General features: G+C 44.2%; 1 protein-coding gene across 1 annotated transcript; it reads right to left on the bottom strand.

The window, feature by feature from the left end:
* Positions 1-7,915: 7,915 nt before the first annotated feature.
* Positions 7,916-10,560, bottom strand: LOC123442732 (vacuolar protein sorting-associated protein 60.1-like). The gene is made up of 6 exons (XM_045118860.1): positions 10,426-10,560; positions 10,088-10,333; positions 9,904-9,975; positions 8,852-8,963; positions 8,532-8,668; positions 7,916-8,129 (listed from the first exon to the last, which is right to left on the bottom strand). The coding sequence occupies exons 1-6, from the start codon at positions 10,492-10,494 to the stop codon at positions 8,079-8,081; spliced, it is 687 nt and encodes a 228-aa protein (XP_044974795.1). The 5' UTR covers positions 10,495-10,560; the 3' UTR covers positions 7,916-8,078.
* Between the last annotated feature and the right edge of the window lie 8,667 nt (positions 10,561-19,227).

Here is a 19,227-nt window from a genome sequence, read left to right as displayed (position 1 = left end):
GTAGCATGTTGATCGTGTCATTTTGTTGCTACTGTTTTCTGCGTGTCAAGTATTTGTTCCTATGACCATGAGATCATATAACTCACTAACACCGGAGGAATACTTTGTGTGTATCAAACGTCGCAACGTAACTGGGTGACTATAAAGATGCTCTACAGGTATCTCCGAAGGTGTTCCTTGAGTTAGTATGGATCAAGACTGGGATTTGTCACTCCGTGTGACGGAGAGGTATCTCGGGGCCCACTCGGTAATACAACATCACACACAAGCCTTGCAAGCAATGTAACTTAGTGTAAGTTGCGGGATCTTGTATTATGGAACGAGTAAAGAGACTTGCCGGTAAACGAGATTGAAATAGGTATGCGTATACTGACGATCGAATCTCGGGCAAGTAACATACCGAAGGACAAAGGGAATGACATACGGGATTATATGAATCCTTGGCACTGAGGTTCAAACGATAAGATCTTCGTAGGATATGTAGGATCCAATATGGGCATCCAGGTCCCGCTATTGGATATTGACCGAGGAGTCTCTCGGGTCATGTCTACATAGTTCTCGAACCCGCAGGGTCTGCACACTTAAGGTTCGACGTTGTTTTATGCGTATTTGAGTTATATGGTTGGTTACCGAATGTTGTTGGAGTCCCGGATAAGATCACGGACGTCACGAGGGTTTCCGGAATGGTCCGAAAACGAAGATTGATATATAGGATGACCTCATTTGATTTCCGGAAGGTTTTCGGAGTTACCGGGAATGTACCGGGAATGACGAATGGGTTCCAGGAGTTCACCGGGGGGGGCAACCCACCCCGGGGAAGCCCATAGGCCTTGAGGGTGACGCACCAGCCCTTAGTGGGCTGGTGGGACAGCCCAAAAGGGCCCTATGCGCATTGGAAGAAAAATCAAAGAGAAAAGAAAAAAAAAGTGGAGGTGGGAAAGGAAAGAAGGACTCCACCCACCAAACCAAGTAGGACTCGGTTTGGGGGGGAGTCCTTCCCCCCTTTGGATCGGCCGACCCCCTTGGGGCTCCTTGAGCCCCAAGGCAAGGTCCCATCTCTCCCACCTATATATACGGAGGTTTTAGGGCTGATTTGAGACGACATTTCCACGGCAGCCCGACCACATACCTGCACGGTTTTTCCTCTAGATCGCGTTTCTGCGGAGCTCGGGCGGAGCCCTGCTGAGACAAGATCATCACCAACCTCCGAAGTGTCGTCACGCTGCTGGAGACTCTTCTACCTCTCCGTCTCTCTTGCTGGATCAAGAAGGCCGAGATCATCGTCGAGCTGTACGTGTGTTGAACGCGGAGGTGTCGTCCGTTCGGCACTAGATCGTGGGACTGATCGCGGGATTGTTCGCGGGGCGGATCGAGGGACGTGAGGACGTTCCACTACATCAACCGCGTTCACTAACGCTTCTACTGTACGGTATACAAGGGTACGTAGATCACTCATCCCCTCTCGTAGATGGACATCACCATGATAGGTCTTCGTGCGCGTAGGAAATTTTTTGTTTCCCATGCGACGTTCCCCAACAGCTCCCTCTACCATCGGGATTGGTGTTGAACCTAAATAATTGTTATTTGGTGCTTGCATTAAGCATGAACATGATTGGATCGTGTTTATTGCAATACGATTATTCATCTAAAGAGAATAATGGTTACTCTATTTGCTTGAATAATCACCTTCAATGGTTTATTGAATCTCGATTGTAGTGTTAGACATGTTCATGATATTGGTGCCAAAAGATACAAGGTAATGATGATTGTACCACTTACTTGTGGCACTGTCGCTTGAGTCGTGTTGGTATAAATTGCATGAAGAGGCTCTATACTGATGGATCTTTATACTCACTTGATTTTGAATCACTTGTGACATGCAAATCATACCACATGAGCAAGGCCTTGTTTTCATTAAGATGAGACAAGATAGTAACTTGTTGGAAGTAATACATTTTGATGTATGCAGTCCAATGGGTGCTGAGGCACGCCGTGGATATCATTATGTTCTTACTTCAATGACGATTTGAGTAGATACATGAGTATTTACTTAATGAATCACAAGTCTGAAATATTGAAAAAGTTCAATTGTGTTTCAGAGTGAAGTTCATCGTAACAAGAGGATAAACTGTCTACGATATGATCATGGAGATGAATATCTGAGTTTCGAGTTTTGGTACACAGTTAAGACAATGTGGAAGTTGTTTTGCAATTCATGCCACCAAGAACACCATGGTGTGATGGTGTCATAGCCGCGACCTATTTGATATGGTGCATGCTATGATGTCTCTTATCGAATTACCACTATCATTTATGGGTTATGCATTAGAGACAACCGCATTCACTTTAAATAGGGCACCGCGTAATTCCGTTGAGATGACACAGTATAGACTGAGGTTTAGAGAAATCTAAGTTGTTGTTTCTTGAAAGTTTGGGGCTGCGACACTTACATGAAAAAGTTCTAGTCAGATAAGCTGGAACAAAAAGCGGATAAATGCATCTTCATAGGATATCCAAAACAGTTGGGTACATCTCCTATCTCAGATCCCGAAGCAAAGTGTTTGTTTCTAGAAATGTGTCCTTTCTCGAGGAAAGGTTTCTCTCGAAAGAATTGAGTGGGAGGGTGATAGAACTTGATGAGGTTATTGAACCATCACTTCAACTAGTGTGTAGCAGGGCGCGGGAAGTTGTTCCTGTGGCGCCTACACCAATTGAAGTCGAAGCTGATGATAGTGATCATTGAGCATCAGATCAAGTTACTACAGACCTCGTAGGTCGACAAGGTCGCGTACTACTACAGAGTGGTACGATAACCCTGTCTTGGAGGTCATGTTGTTGAACAACAATGAACCTACGAGTTATGGAGAAGCAATGATGGGCCCGGATTCCGACAAATGGCTGGCTGGAGGCCATGAAATCCGAGAGAGAATCCATGTATAAAACAAAGTGTAGACTTTGGAAGTACTGCTTGATGGTAGTAAGACTATTAAGTAAAGATGGATATTTAAAAGGAAGACAGACGATGATGGTGATAAGTCACTATTAAGAAAAGCTCGACTTGTCGCAAAGATGTTTTCGACAAGATCAAAGAGTTGACTATGATGTGACTTTCTCACTCGTAGCGATGCTAAAAGTCTGTTGGAATTATGTTAGTAGTTGCTGCATTATTTGTGAAATATTGCACATAGGAAGTCAAAACATTGTTTCCTCGACGGTTTCCTTGAGGAAAGATTGTATGTGATACAATCAGAATGTTTTGTCGATCCTAAGGATACTAACAAGTATGCAAGCTCCAGCGATCCTTCAATGGACTGGTGCAAGCATCTCGGAGTTGGAATATACACTTTGATGAGATGATCAAAGATTTTGGGTTTGTACAAGGTTTATGAGAAACTTGTATTTCCAAAGAAGTGAGTGGGAGCACTATAGAATTTTTATAAGTATCTGTGGTTGACATATTGTTGATCAGAAGTAATGTAGAATTTCTGTGAAGCATAAAAGGTTGTTTGAAAGGAGTTTTTCAAAGGAATGCCTGGATTGAGCTACTTGAAAGTTGAGCATGAAGATCTATGGAGATAGATCTAAACACTTAATAGAAGTTTCAACAAGATGCATGCCTTGACAAGTTTTTGAAGGAGTTCAAAATAGATCAGCAAAGAAGGAGTTCTTGACTGTGTTGTAAGGTGTGAATTTGAGTAGACTCAAAACCCGACCACGACAAAATAAAAGAGAATAGACGAAGGTCGTCTTCTATGCCTTAGTCGTAGACTCTAAAGTATGCCATGCTGAGTACCGCACCTCATGTGTGCCTTGCCTCAAGTTCGTTGAGAGGTACAGAGAGTGATCCATGATTGAATCACTAGCAGCGGTCGAAGTTATCCTTAGTAACTAATGGACTAAGGAATTTTTCTCGATTATGGAGGTGGTTAAAGAGTTCGCCGTAAAGGGTTACGTCGATGCAAGTTTTGACACTAATCCGAATAGATATGAGTAGTGAAACGGATTCGTATAGTAGAGTAGATATTTGGAGTATTTCCGAATAGCACGTAGTAGCAGCATCTATAAGATGACATAAAGATTTGTAAAGAACACACGGATCTGATTCAGAACCGTTGACTAAAACCTCTCTCACGAGCAAGACATGATCAGACCCCAGAACTATATGGGTGTTAGATTCGTTAGAATCACATGGTGATGTGAACTAGATTATTGACTCTAGTGCGAGTGGGGGGCCATTGGAAATATGCCCTAGAGGCAATAATAAATTAGTTATTATTATATTTCTTTGTTCATGATAATCGTTTATTATCCATGCTATAATTGTATTGATTGGAAACACAATACTTGTGTGGATACATAGACAAAACACTGTCCCTAGTAAGCCTCTAGTTGACTAGCTCGTTGATCAAAGATGGTCAAGGTTTCCTGACCATAGGCAAGTGTTGTCACTTGATAACGGGATCACATCATTAGGAGAATCATGTGATGGACAAGACCCAAACTAATAAACGTAGCATGTTGATTGTGTCATTTTGTTGCTACTGTTTTTTTGCATGTCAAGTATTTATTCCTATGACCATGAGATCACATAACTCACTGGCACCGGAGGAATACCTTGTGTGTATCAAACGTCGCAACGTAAATGGGTGACTATAAAGATGCTCTACAGGTATCTCCGAAGGTGTCCGTTGAGTTAGTATGGATCAAGACTAGGATTTGTCACTCCGTGTGACGGTGAGGTATCTCGGGGCCCACTCGGTAATACAATATCACACACAAGCCTTGCAAGAAATGTGACTCAGTGTAAGTCATGGGATCTTGTATTACGGAACGAGTAAAGAGACTTGCCGGTAAACGAGATTGAAATAGGTGTGCGGATACTAACGATCGAATCTCGGGCAAGTAACATACCGAAGGACAAAGGGAATGACATACGGGGTCTTCGTAGAATATGTAGGATCCAATATGGGCATCCAGGTCCCGCTATTGTATATTGACCGAGGAGTCTCTCGGGTCATGTCTACATAGTTCTCGAACCCGCACGGTCTGCACACTTAAGGTTCGACGTTGTTTTATGCGTATTTGAGTTATATGGTTGGTTACCGAATGTTGTTCGGAGTCCCGGATGAGATAACGGACGTCACGAGGGTTTCTGGAATGGTCCGGAGACGAAGATTGATATATAGGATGACCTTATTTGATTACCGGAAAGTTTTCGGCAGTACCGGGAATGTACCGGGAGTGACGAATGGGTTCCGGATGTTCACAGGGGGGCAAGCCCACCCGGGGGAAGCCCATAGGCCTTAGGGGTGCCACACCAGCCCTTAGTGGGCTGGTGGGACAGCCCAAGAAGCCCTATGCGCACGAGAAAGAAAAATCAAAGAGAAAAAAAGGGGAAGTGGGAAAGTGGAGAAGGACTCCACCTTCCAATCTTAGTTGGACTAGGATTGGAAGGGGAGGACTTCCCCCCTTGCTTCGGCCGAACCCCTTGGGGCTCCTTGAGCCCCAAGGCAAGGCCCCTCCCCTCCCACCTATATATATGGAGGTTTTAGGGCTGATTTGAGACAACTTCTCCATGGCAGCCCGACCACATACCTCCACGGTTTTTCCTCTAGATCGCGTTTCTGCGGAGCTCGGGCGGAGCCCTGCTGAGATTAGATCACCACCAACCTCCGGAGTGCCGTCACGCTGCCGGAGAACTGATCTACCTCTCCGTCTCTCTTACTAGATCAAGAAGGCCGAGATCATCGTCGAGCTGTACGTGTGCTGAACGCGGAGGTGTCGTCCGTTCGGCACTAGATCGGAGCGGATCGTGGGACGGATCGCGGGACGGTTCGTGGGACGGTTCGCGGGGCGGATCGAGGGACGTGAGGGCGTTCCACTACATCAACCGCGATTATTAACGCTTCTGTTGTGCGATCTAAAAGGGTACGTAGATCTGAAATCCCCCTCGTAGATGGACATCACCATGATAGGTCTTCGTGCGCGTAGGAATTTTTTTGTTTCCCATGCGACGTTCCCCAACACCTCGGTACAGGGGGTCACTCCCTCGCCGTGCTCCCAACCTGAACCGCAACAGGGAGAAAGGCCAGGGCTTTCTCTATGCCTATTACTTTGCGAACACACCGCTCCTCAAGCTGAATAAATTTTGTCGCCGTTTTCGTATGGCAAGACACGTGTTCAATCGTATCCGAGAGGGAGTGGTTGCTCATGACCCATACTTCGAGTGCAAGACGGATGCCCTTGGCAAGCTAGGATTCTCCTCTTACCAGAAATGCACCGCGGCCATTTGCATGCTTGCATATGAAATTCCAGGCGATTTGGTGGATGAGTATGTGCGTATGAGTGAGACAACATGTTTGATGTCAATGTACAAGTTCTGTCAGGTTGTGATCGAGGTGTTTGGCCCTGAGTACTTGAGGCAGCCAACTGCCGCTGATACAGAGAGATTGTTGGCGACCAACGCAGCTAGAGGCTCTCCAGGCATGCTTGGCAGCATAGATTGTATGCACTTGGAGTGGAAGAACTGTCCATTTGCTTGGCAGGGCCAGTACAAGGGGCATGTCAAAGCGTGCACTATCATATTAGAAGCGGTGGCTTCGCAGGATCTTTGGATATGACATTCTTTCTTCGGCATGGCAGGTTCTCACAATGATATCAACTTGCTGCAGCGTTCTCCAGCCTACGCAAGGCTTGCAGAAGAACACTCACCACCTGTCAACTTTGAGATCAACTGCCACCAGTACAACAAGGGATACTATCTAGTTGATGGTATATATCCTCAGTGGTCAACTTTTGTGAAGACAATCTCGAACCCCCAAGATGAGAAGAGAAAGAAATTTGCCCAAATGCAAGAGAGTGCTAGAAAGGATGTGAAACGTGCTTTTGGTGTGCTTCAATCCCGATGGGGTATCGTTTGAAACCCTGCACTGTCATGAGATGAAAGGAAGCTTTGGGAGGTGATGACTGCTTGTGTGATCATGCACAACATGATCGTCGAGGATGAGCATGATGACAGTATCTTCAGCCAAGGATTTGATATCAAGGTGAAAATGTTGAGCCCCTACACCAAGAACCGGCCAGTTTCAACAATTTGTCCAGTTCCATCGTGAGATGCGGGATTGGCACACTCATTTGGATCTTCAAAATGACTTGGTTGAGCACATGTGGGATCATATTGGCAACCAATAGATGTATTGGTTCATTTTATGTTCATACAAGACAATTTCAATTTGGTTGTAAAACTATTTTATTTAGAGACAATTTCGATGGGGTTGATGTACAAACTTGTTTTAATACAAAAATATGGTCATTTTAGGCCCTGACGGACAGGATGGGGTAAAAGGATGCGGCCGCGAGCTGGACGCACGGCCTCCGCATCCCAGGACACGCCCGGACATCGCCCTATCCAAACGGACGTTTGTTTGGGATCGCGCGGTGGAGTTGGCCTTATATATTGCCTTAGAACGTGTCCGTCTGGATAACAGTGGGGCTATGTGCTCTTCCCCTATTGGATGTCTACCTCAATGAGCGAGTCCTCCCACGGGACCAAATTTTTGTACCATTCTACAGATATTTCTGCCACCCCAGGCTTCATACTTATCTTGCCATTATTTGTTACAAATGGGCAACATATGCACAGGATAAGTAAAAAGAGGTATCTCCTTCTGACCTCTGTTTCTATCTCCAGTTTTTGTTTGAGAAATCTACCACTGTTTTTCAGCAATTTCTATTCAGTCCATATCACAACCAAGAAACCTGCGGGTGTATGATCATATGTACTGACGGCTAACTGTGCTGAGGGTACATTGCTACTTCAAAACCAAACGACCATCAGGAAAGAATGAACGATATGCACGGACATTCAGATCGTCCCAAATTCAGAGTCCCCATATGGCCAGGATAGAGCAGAACAGAGCCGAAAACTAGGTACATTCCACAGCTTAACCGCAAGAAGCAGTACCATCAAGAACTGGCTAACAAGGATTGTTGAAGTACAAACACAAAGACTACTCTCGCATCAATAACAATGAGGTAACAGTAACACTGAGAACAAGGACGGGAAATACTTCCAAGTTCTAACTACGGAGCGATGCTCGAGGTACCGGTGGCAGTCCAAGCTCGTCCTCCTGCACGACATTACGGAATAATAAACGAATAAATGATCCATCATTGAATAATGGCTCGTTGAAAATAACATGGTTGCTTAGTTATCGGCCAACTGTAGCAAATCATGCAGCATCGTCCTACCATGTTAAACTGGTGAACTTAGTGTGTGCGTGTGTGGAGGTTGATTGGTACGTTTATGCTTTTTGTCCAAAAATAACAGAAAACATGTGTGAGAAACTCGGACATAAAGTGGTAATTGATACTGAACAGTGTTTGGATTTCAGAACCCATCTATTATTTTTATCATGTTAATTCACCCCCAAGGAAAGAAACACCAGAAACTCAGGATAATATTATGCCAAGTATATGCTGTGTGAATTGCATTCTGTTGTACAATGTAAATGCACATGGAATCCACTTACCTGGTGCCTGCTTACTGGAACTGCTGCAGGATAAGTCGGTGCAGCAGGCAAGTTAAGATCAGCTTCCTCATCTGGCTGAAGGTACGAAGGGACTGCAGCTGACTCAAACTCCATATCAGCTTCCAGAGCATCCAGCTCTGCAATGTTCAATAAAAAAAAATGAGAACAGTAAACAGAGGACTATTTATGACATCAGGATATATTAAGATTTATAACCATCCATGGATGACAATACAGCAGAGTGAAGGAGCAACCAGAAAAAGAGCGCTAAAGACAGATAAAGTTACAGTATTCTTCAACTGAAAATACAGCCTCCATACCTCCCATTAGATCTTCCTCGTCAACATCATCAGGGATGTTGTAGCTTCTACCAAGAGATTCTTGTATTTCATTGCTCACGTCCATCAGATCCGTCATTTCATCTTGCATATTCTAAAAATTACAGTTCATGAAAGAACTCGTGTTACCATCAAATGAAGAAGGGAGGGGGGTAACGAACAGACATTGGAAGAAAAAACATTTAAGGTGGCTCATCAGGTCAATTTAGTTATACATACCACTGTGGATACCAAAATAATTTTGTATAGGCCCTAACTAACTATGCCAAATTAAGTTAGCACCACTAGGAGGTTGGTCCTTATTCAGATAGTTGCCAAAATAGCCAAGGTATTTCAATCACATCATATGCATTATTTTTAAGAAAAGAAATTGATAGTTGCAGAATGTAGGATAAGTAAGGCTGATTGCTAATACAATAATTCTGATCTGGCCAGATGTTGCACATGAAAAGAAGGTAAAATAGAAGAATATAATTTTTGTTGCTGTACAGTTCATGTAAAATTGTAAACTCATGAATAACAACAACAACAACAACAAAGCCTTCAGTCCCAAAAAAGTTGGGGTAGGCTAGAGGTGAAACCCATAAGATCTCGCGACCAACTCATGGTTCTGCCACATGGATAGCAAGCTTCCACGCACCCCTGTCCATGGATAGTTGTTTGGTGATGCTCCAGTCCTTCAGATCTCTCTTTATGGACTCTTTCCATGTCAAGTTCGGTCTACCCCGGACTCTTTTGACATTATCCGCATGCTTCTAGGAAATGTGATCCCAGATTAGCCAAGCGCAAGGGTGGACTCTACAATTAGTATGATCCTAAGCTTCTGATATGCCATATTTGACAGTGCGCCCTTTCTGCTTAAAGTTTTCATTGCACAATACATATATTATTCAGCTATGTCTTGCCGATTTGCAGTTGAATGGTTACTGATATAGTAGCACACCGGGGAGCTTTCAAAACGAACTTGGTAGTACGAAACTAAGCGAATTTGACAGAGTTGACGGCAACTAAAAATGGGGAGGAGCAAAACGTACATCGATGTCCTCAATCTTCACAGTCTTCATCATCCCCTTTAGCTCCTTGTTGGCGGCCTTCATCGCATTCATCTGGACAGACAAAACAAAAATCAAGAAAAATCAGCAACCGGACTGCAGATGCACCGAACAGGTACATCAGTACACACGAGGAGACGAAGGGCGGGGGGGGGGGGGGGCGTACGGTCTGCTGCGCGTCCTTGAGGCCGTCGGCGGCGAAGCCGACCTGGTCGAGGTTGTAGGTCTGGTTGTAGAGCATGTTGCGCTGCTCCTCGTACATGCGCTTGTGCTTGAGGAGCCTGATGGCGCGGGCCTTGATGGCCTCCTGCGAGGGGCCGGGGCGGGCCTTGCGGATCTGCTCCTTGTACCGCGCCAGCTCCTCGTCCAGCTTCTTGATCTTCTCGTCCACGCTCTCGCCCCGCTTGTTTATCTGCGCGGGTCGAATCGGAGCGGCATTGGATTTCGGGTGTGGGAACGGGGAGACGAATCGGGGGAGGAGGGAGGGAGGGAGGGGAGGCTGACTTGGCTGGTGGCGTCCTGGATGGTGGGCGGCGGGTCCTTGTTCTTCTTGGCTCCGAAGATCTTCTTCATCTCCGGCACCGGCGGCGGCGGCGGCGGCGGCGGCGGCGGTTTCTTGTATCAGCAGAGTGAGTGCGGCGTCTCTCTTTGTGTGTTTCGAAATTCGGAGGTGAGCCTTTTTTCTGAAACTGATATTGAGATGTGAATGGGCTTCGGATTTACGGAGGATGCAGTAATGGGCTGACTATCTGGCCTACAAGTTAAGAAAATTGGCAACTCAAGCGGGCCTGCCAGCCTAAAATTTTACGAACAGTGAAATTAATACGTAGCATAGTTTTTATTTGTTTTTCAAGAAAAGAAAATGAGTGGTTAATCATTATGTGGAGCAATTGTAACTTGTTTTCTTCTGGATCGATTCCATCAAGTCTATTTATTATAAATAGTACCGATATGTTATTATATAATACAGAAATAATTTGCTACCCATGGTGGTAGCTACACATTGCCCCAATTTTTATCTCTAATTAATTTGATAAATTATTTTAAAATATGAAAAATAACTCTATAGCGAAAATAATCGTGATTTTGGACCAGCCATGCAAGAAAATATGCAATTATGCCAAAAAGGCAAGGAAAAAACACCGAGAAAAGTGAGAAACACAATTTCTACACAACGAAAAGACACTTGTGTCGAAAAGGTAACAAAAAAGAAAAATAAAAGTAAGAAAACGTCATTCATATACCACAAAAATGCACTTGTGTTAATGTCAATGAAATCCGACACCTTATATATCAAAAAAAGCACTTATACTAAAGGATGTGTAGCTACCATCATGTATAAAAAATCGCCTCTCTTATATAATATTCTATTATTCTCTCTTATATTATAAATTATTATAACTCATTTATCTTATAGAAAAGGTATGTTTTGAACGATGGACTACCATGTGTTTGGTCCAAGATATTTTAAACTGTTAAATTCCTCTTGTTATGTACCCCCTTTATCCGGAATTATTTGTCACCAAAATAAAAAGAAATAAATGTATTCAAAACTAAAATATGTCTAGATGCATCTATTTCTATGACAAATAATTCCGGACGGAGGAAGTACCAAATTGAACCCATGTCCGGTTTTGGATTGAGGTCTTGAGCTTCGAGGTTTTCAGAAAATATGTCCACAAAATCTTAGTGTAGAGAGTCCTATTAGATTATGATTCACAAAGTTACGTAAAATTTAATGATGGGAAATAAATTATATTATTTCAGTCCCTTGCAAACAATTGTTAGTTTCTCCTTTTGTGCAAAAACGCAAATTGTCATAGTTATATTTTATGATTTTTCATTAGTATCTAATCCATCGAGTTCCATACGTTCATATTTTTTCAAATATTTCTGAAACTTTGAAGGCATTAAATTACACTAAATAACAAACTAATTTTTATGAAGGTGTTATTTCCAGTATTTATAGCTATTTCAAGTAAAACAACAAAAAAAACATCAACTAATATGATTATTTGCCATCACCATCCACATAAAAGCAGGTAAATGAATTTTATGTAGTCTTTCTTGCATAAGACACACATGGCCTTAATGTTTTGAGATTTTTTTACGGTTATAGTTTTGTGGTTTATTTCTTAAATATACATGATTTTTTTCCATCTTTTAAAAATCTAGAATTACAAGACTTGTTTTCAAAACCAACCTAGGATTCATGCTATAGTTCAAGATTTAGTATCAGCACTTTGAGAAGAAGGAAAAACATTCGTGATTTAAAGTAAAACTATCAACCAAGCACAATGCCAGATGGATTTTTTTTCTCCAATGTGTTATTTATGATATCATTTCATGTTTCCATGAGAGAGATATTCCCCCTCGAAATAGGCTTTTGTTCCGCTATATAGATATAGCCAACCCCGAATACAACTGTGAGTCCAATGCAGGGCAAACAACACAAGCACACCCAAAAGGAATAAAGAGAAACACAAAAAAGTAATGACAACACAGACGGATCGACTAAAACGATGACGACCCGCAACCCCGCAAGCACCGCACCCTCCGGAGAATTTCCACCACGCTCCTAGCACTTCAGATCGCCGCATACCAAGCGACGGCTTCACGAAGGAACGCGACGATGACGACGCTGCTGCCCGGACTGATCCTAGGGTTTCCCCCGGTATGCGAAGGGGCGTGGGGAAGGGGGAAACCCGACTTCCTTCAGGAAGGAACGACGATGCCCACGGGAGCCACTGCGTCGGTGTTGGCCAATCAGAGAGGGATTTCTCCCGTCCGCCAAACACCCACACCCCGTGAAGATCCATCGGACTCCACCAAACTTGCCACACATCAACATGCACCACCACGGTCTAGGAATCACCACCAACGTCACCATGGTAAACGATAGTGGACCGACGGTTCTGAGAGGGAACAACCGAGAACAAGGAGCGGCAGAGTCAGCAGCCACACGGGAGGGGACAACCTCCACGGCCATCGACAGTCACCGACCAGAAGCAGCAAGAGGAGCACACCAGGCCCCAATGCAAGGCCCGACCGATCTCGACAGGAGCTCGTGAACCCCCAGTCGACGTGTTGTAGTGGGAGTGATGCCGCCTCCGCAACCCCTCGCAAGGGCCGCCCCTCCGCCCATCGAAGTTGTTGCACGCGAATCCGAGCAAGGCCCGCCCAGACCTAGATGGGCCCCAAAAGGGCCCTAGTTTGGGTCGGGAGAGCACCGCGGCCAGCCACCGCGTCTGCCCACAACCAAGTGGTCATGCCACTGCCTCCTTCACCACCCGGAGTCATGCCACCGCCGAAATCACCATTGTTCGAAGAGCGTCGTCGTGCGCCCCGCGATGGGAAGGGAGGGAGCCACCCGCATCCGCCAGAGGCCCAAAGCCGGACCCCAGCTGCCACCATGGGGCACAGTCATCGCGTGGCCGACACCCTTCTCAACGCCACTGCACCTCCTCACGCCACCGCCACATCGTTGGACCTAGTGCACGCCCGCCGTCATCGTCCAAGAAGGGAGCCCCGCGCCCACCCCTACCAGCGCGGGGAGAGCAGAGCCCCCGCCGCCAGCCACCGCGAGGGGCTTTCCCCTGGCAGCTCCGACTGGCGATGGAGGCGGGAGGGAGGAATGGGAGGTTGCGCGCGGGGGGGGGGGGGGATGCGGGGGCAAGGGGGGGTATTTCTCTTTGAGAGGGATATTACTCCAATCATAGTGCAGTACTACTCCTTCCATGAGAGTTTAGAAGGCAAAATTTAGTTTTCATGAGTTTCCACCATTAAGAAGGTTTAAGGCGCGTGTCATTTAGTGCCTAGATAATTAGAAGTATTAGTACTAGCTGCATGCATGGTGTAAATGCTAATTGTTCACGCGAGATGAAATGGATCCATGCATGATGACTATTTTCTTGGGGAACGTAGCATGGGAAACAAAAAAATTGCTATGCACACACAATACCTATCCATGGTGATAATCATCTATGAGAGGGGAGAGGGAATCTACATACCCTTGTAGATCGCTAAGCGAAAGTGTATATAACGCGGTTGATGTAGTGGAACATCTTCGCGATTCAAATCGCAGCCCATCCTGCGATATCATCACGATCCATCCCACGATCCCATCACGATCCATCCCGATCTAGTGCCGAACGGACGGCACCTCCGCGTTCAGCACACGTACAACTCGATGACGACCCCCACCTTCTCGATCCAGCAAGAGAGACGGGGAAGTAGATGAGTTCTCCAGCAGCGTGATGGCGCGCCGGTGATGGTGGTGATCTATTCTTGCAGGGCTTCGCCTAAGCACCGCAGAAATCAGATCTAGAGGAAGAACTACAAACTAGAGGAGAGGGTAGCACGTGGCTGAAATTGCGTGTCTCAAAAACCCTCAATACCTCTAGTATATATAGGAGGGAGGGAGGGGAGGAGGCAGCCTCAAACCCTCAAGGTTTGGTCGAAATTGGAGGTGGAGGAGTCCTACTCCAATCCTACTAGGAGTAGGATTCCTCCTTTCCACTTGGAAACCCTTTCCACCTTTTCCACCTTTGGGTTTTTGCCTCTCAAACCTCATGGGCCTTAGTGGGAGCTTATGTCAGCCCACTAGGGGCTGATTTGTATCCCCCCGATGGTCCCCGGTACCCTCCCAACACTCTCGGTACACTACCGATGAGTCCGAAACTTTTCCGGTGACCAAAACAGGACTTCCTATATATCAATCTTTACCTTCGGACCATTATGGAGCTCCTCGTGACGTTCGGGAAATCATCCAGGACTCCAAACAACTTTCGGTTACCAACACCTATAACTCAACTATACTGAAACGTCATCGAACCTTAAGTGTGCAGACCCTGCGGGTTCAAGAACTATGCAGACTTGACCTGAGAGATTCTCCGGTAAATAACCAATAGCAGGACCTGGATGTCCATATTGGCGCCTACATATTCTACGAAGATCTCTATCGGTTGAACCTCTATGTCAAGGATTCAGTTAATCCCGTATGTTGTTCCCTTTGTCCTTCGGTATGTTACTTGCCCGAGATTCGATCGTCGGTATCTCCATACCTTGTTCAATCTCGTTACCGGCAAGTCTCTTTACTCGTTCCGTAATACAAGATCCCGTAACTAACTCCTTAGTCCAATTGTTTGCAAGACTTCTTGTGATGTTGTATTACCGAGTGGGCCCCGAGATACCTCTCCGTCACACTGAGTGACAAATCCCATTCTTGAGCCATGCCAACCCAACACACACCTTTGGAGATACCTGTAGAGCACCTTTATAGTCACCCAGTAACGTTGCGACGTTTGATACACACAAGGTATTCCCCTGGTGTCTGGGAGTTGCATGATCTCATGGTCATAGGAACAGATACATTGACATGCAGAAAAACAGTAGCAATAAACTGACACGATCATATGCTACGTTTATAGTTTGAGTCTTTTCCATCACATCATTCTCCTAATGATGTGATCCCGTTATCAAGTGAAAACACTTGCCTATGGCTAGGAAACCTTGACCATCTTTGATCAACGAGTTAGTCAACTAGAGGCTCACTAGGGACACTGTGTTGTCTATGTATCCACACATGTATTTGAGTTTCCAATCAATACAATTCGAGCACGGATAATAAACGATTATCCTAGACAAGGAAATATAATAATAAGCAATTCATTATTGCCTCTAGGTCATATTTCCAACAGTCTCCCACTTGCACTAGAGTCAATAATCTAGTTCACATTAGTGTATGATTGTAATGAATCTAACACCCATACAGTTCTGGGGTTCGATCATGTCTTGCTTGTGAGAGAGGTTTTTAGTCAACGGATCTGAACTTTTCAGATCCGTGTGTGCTTTACAAATCTCTATGTCATCCTATAGATGTTGCTACTACGTGCCATTTGGAACCATTCCAAATGACTGCTCCACTATAGGAATCCGGTTTGCTATCAGAGTTATTCGGATTAGTGTCAAATCTTGCATCGACGTAACCCTTTACGACGAACTCTTTAATCACCTCCACAATCGAGAAAAATTCATTAGTCCACTAGTTACTAAGGATAACTTTGACTGTTGTTCAGTGATTCAATCCTGGATCACTCTGTGTACCCTTTGACAGACTCATGGCAAGGCACACATCATGTGCGGTACACAACATGACATACTTTAGAGCATACGGCTAAGGCATAGGGGACGACCTTCGTCCTTTCTCTTTCTTCTTCCGTGATCGGGCTTTGAGTCTTACTCAAATTCACACCTTACAACACAACCTAGAACTCCTTCTTTGTTGATCTATTTTGAACTCCTTCAAAAACTTGTCAAGGCATGCATTTCATTAAAAGTTCTATTTAGCGTTTTGATCTATCTCTATAATATTGATGCTCAATGTTCAAGTAGCTATATCCAGGTTTTCCTTTGAAAAACTCCTTTCACACAACCCTTTATGCTTTCCAGAATTTCTACATTACTTCTGATCAACAATATGTCAACCACATATACTTATCAGAAATTCTATAGCGCTCCCACTCACTTCTTTGGAAATACAGGTTTCCCATAAACGTTGTATAAATCCAAAAGCTTCGATCATCTCATCAAAGCGTATATTCCAACTCCGAGATGCTTGCACGATTCCATAGAAGGATCGCTCGAGCTTGCATACTTGTTAGCATCCTTAGGATCGACAAAACCTTCTGGTTGTATCACATACACCCTTTCCTCAAGGAAACCGTCGAGGAAACAATGTTTTGACATCCTATGTGCAATATTTCATAAATAATGCAGCAACCGCTAACATAATACCAACAAACTTTTAGCATCGCTACGAGTGAGAAAGTCTCATCATAGTCAACTCTTTGAACTTGTCGGAAACATCTTTGCGACAAGTCGAGCTTTTCTTAATGGTGACTTTTCACCATCATTGTCTGTCTTCCTTTTAAATACCCATATGTACTTAATAATCTTACGACCATCAAGTAGTTCTTTCAAAGTCTACACTTTGTTTTAATACACGGATCCTCTCTTGGATTTCATGGCTTCCAGCCATTTGCCGGAATCCGGGCCCACCATCGCTTCTCCATAGCTCGTAGGTTCATCGTTGTTCAACAACATGACCTCCAAGACTGGGCTACCATACCACTCTGTACCAGTACACGACCTTGTCGACCTACGAGGTTTGTAGTAACTTGATCCAAAGCTTAATGATCACTATCATCAGTTTCCACTTCAATTGTAGTAACTTGATCCAAAGCTTAATGATCACTATCATGAGGCGCCACACGAACAACATCCTGCGCCCTGCTACACACTGGTTGAAGTGACGGTTCAATAACCTCATCAAGTTCCACCACCCTCCCACTCAATTCTTTCGAGAGAAACTTTTCCTCGAGAAATGACCCGTTTCTAGAAACAAACACTTTGCTTCCAAATCTGAGATAGGAGGTATACCCAACTGTTTTGGGTGTCCTATGAAGATGCATTTATCCGCTTTGGGTTCGAGCTTATCATGCTGAAACTTTTCCACAAAAACATCGCAGACCCAAACTTTTAAGAAACGACAGCTTAGGTTTCTCCAAACCATAGTTCATATGGTGTCATCTCAACGGAAATACGTGGTGCACTATTTAAAGTGAATGCGGTTGTCTCTAATGCATAACCCATAAATGATAGTGGTAATTTGATAAGAGACATCATAGTATGCACCATATCAAATAGGGCGCGACTATGACGTTCGTACACACCATCGCACTATGGTGTTCTAGGTGGCATGAGATGTGAAACAATTGTCACATTTGTCTTAATTGTGTACCAAACTCGCAACTCATATATTCATATCTATGATCATATCGTAGACATGTTACCCCCTTGTCACGAAGATCTTCAACTTCACTCTGAAACTAAACCTTTCAATAATTCAGACATGTGTTTCATCAAGCAAATACACTAGTATCTACGCAAACTAAGAACATAACGATATCCACTGCGTGCCTCAGCACTCATCGGACTGCATACATCCAAATGTATTACTTCCAATAAGTTACTTTCTAGTTCCATCTCACTGGAAAACGAGGCCTTCAGTCATCTTGCCCATGTGGTATGATTTGTATGTCTCAAGTGATTCAAAATTAAGTGAGTCCAAATGATCCATCTGCATGGAGTTTCTTCATGCGTTTATACCAATAGGTATGGTTTGCATGTCTCAAACGTTTCAAAAATGAGTGAGTACAAAGATCCATCAGCATGGAGCTTCTTCATGCATTTTATACCAACATGACTCAAGCGGCAGTGCCACAAGTAAGTGGTATTATCATTACTACTTTGTATCTTTTGGCATCAATATTATGAACATCTGTAGCACTACGATCGAGATTCAATAAACCATTGAAGGTATTTACTCAAGCAAATAGAACAACCATTATTCTTTTTAAATGAATAACCATATTGCAATAAACACGATCTAATCATGTTCATGCTCAACGCAAACACCAAATAACAATTATTTAGGTTTAACACTAATCCCGATGGTAGAGGGAGCGTGCGATGTTTGATCACATCAACCCTAGAATTACTTGCAACACACATCGTCACCTCACCCTTGCTAGTATTTTGAGTTACTAACACTTAGCAACTGAACCGGTATCTAATACCTGGTGCTACTAGGAGTACTAGTAAGGTACACATCAATATCATGTATATCCAATATACTTTTGTCGACTTTGCCAACCTTCTCATCTACCAAGTATCTAGGGTAGTTCCGCCTCAGTGACTGTTCCCCTCATAACAGAAGCACTTAGTCTCGGGTTTGGGTTCAACATTGGGTTTCTTCACTAGAGCAACAACTGGTTTGCCGTTTCATGAAGTATCCCTTCTTGCCCTTGCCCTTCTTGAAACTAGTGGTTTTACTAACCACAACAATTGATGCTCCTATTTGATTTCTACTTTCGTGATGTCAAACATCGTGAATAGCTTAAGGATCATCATATCTATCCTTGATATGTTATAGTTCATCACGAAGCTCTAGTAGCTTGGTGGCAGTGACTTTGGAGAACCATCACTATCTCATATGGAAGATTAACTCCCACTCGATTCAAGCGATTGTAGCACTCAAACAATCTGAGCACATGCTCAATGATTGAGCTTTTCTCCCTTACTTTGTAGACAAAGAATCTTGTCGGAGGTCTCATACCTCACAACAAGGGAACGAGCATGAAATCCCAATTTCATCTCTTGGAACATCTCACATGTTCCGTGTCGTTCCAAACGTCTTCGGTGCCTCAATTCTAAGTCGTTTAAGCATTACACACTGAACTATCA

The sequence above is a fragment of the Hordeum vulgare genome, chromosome 3H (genome assembly GCF_904849725.1).
Source record: "Hordeum vulgare subsp. vulgare chromosome 3H, MorexV3_pseudomolecules_assembly, whole genome shotgun sequence".
Taxonomy (NCBI): Eukaryota; Viridiplantae; Streptophyta; class Magnoliopsida; order Poales; family Poaceae; genus Hordeum; species Hordeum vulgare.
This window is presented reverse-complemented; position numbering and strand designations above follow the sequence as displayed.

Excerpts from the sequence above, each read along its gene's own strand:
- LOC123442732 (XM_045118860.1), bottom strand. The coding sequence starts at position 10,494 with ATGAAGAAGATCTTCGGAGCCAAGAAGAACAAGGACCCGCCGCCCACC. Across the intron at positions 9,976-10,087 it reads TCAAGGACGCGCAGCAGACC|ATGAATGCGATGAAGGCCGC; the intron begins GTACGCCCCCCC and ends TTGTCTGTCCAG. Across the intron at positions 8,964-9,903 it reads TGAAGATTGAGGACATCGAT|AATATGCAAGATGAAATGAC; the intron begins GTACGTTTTGCT and ends TGTAATTTTTAG.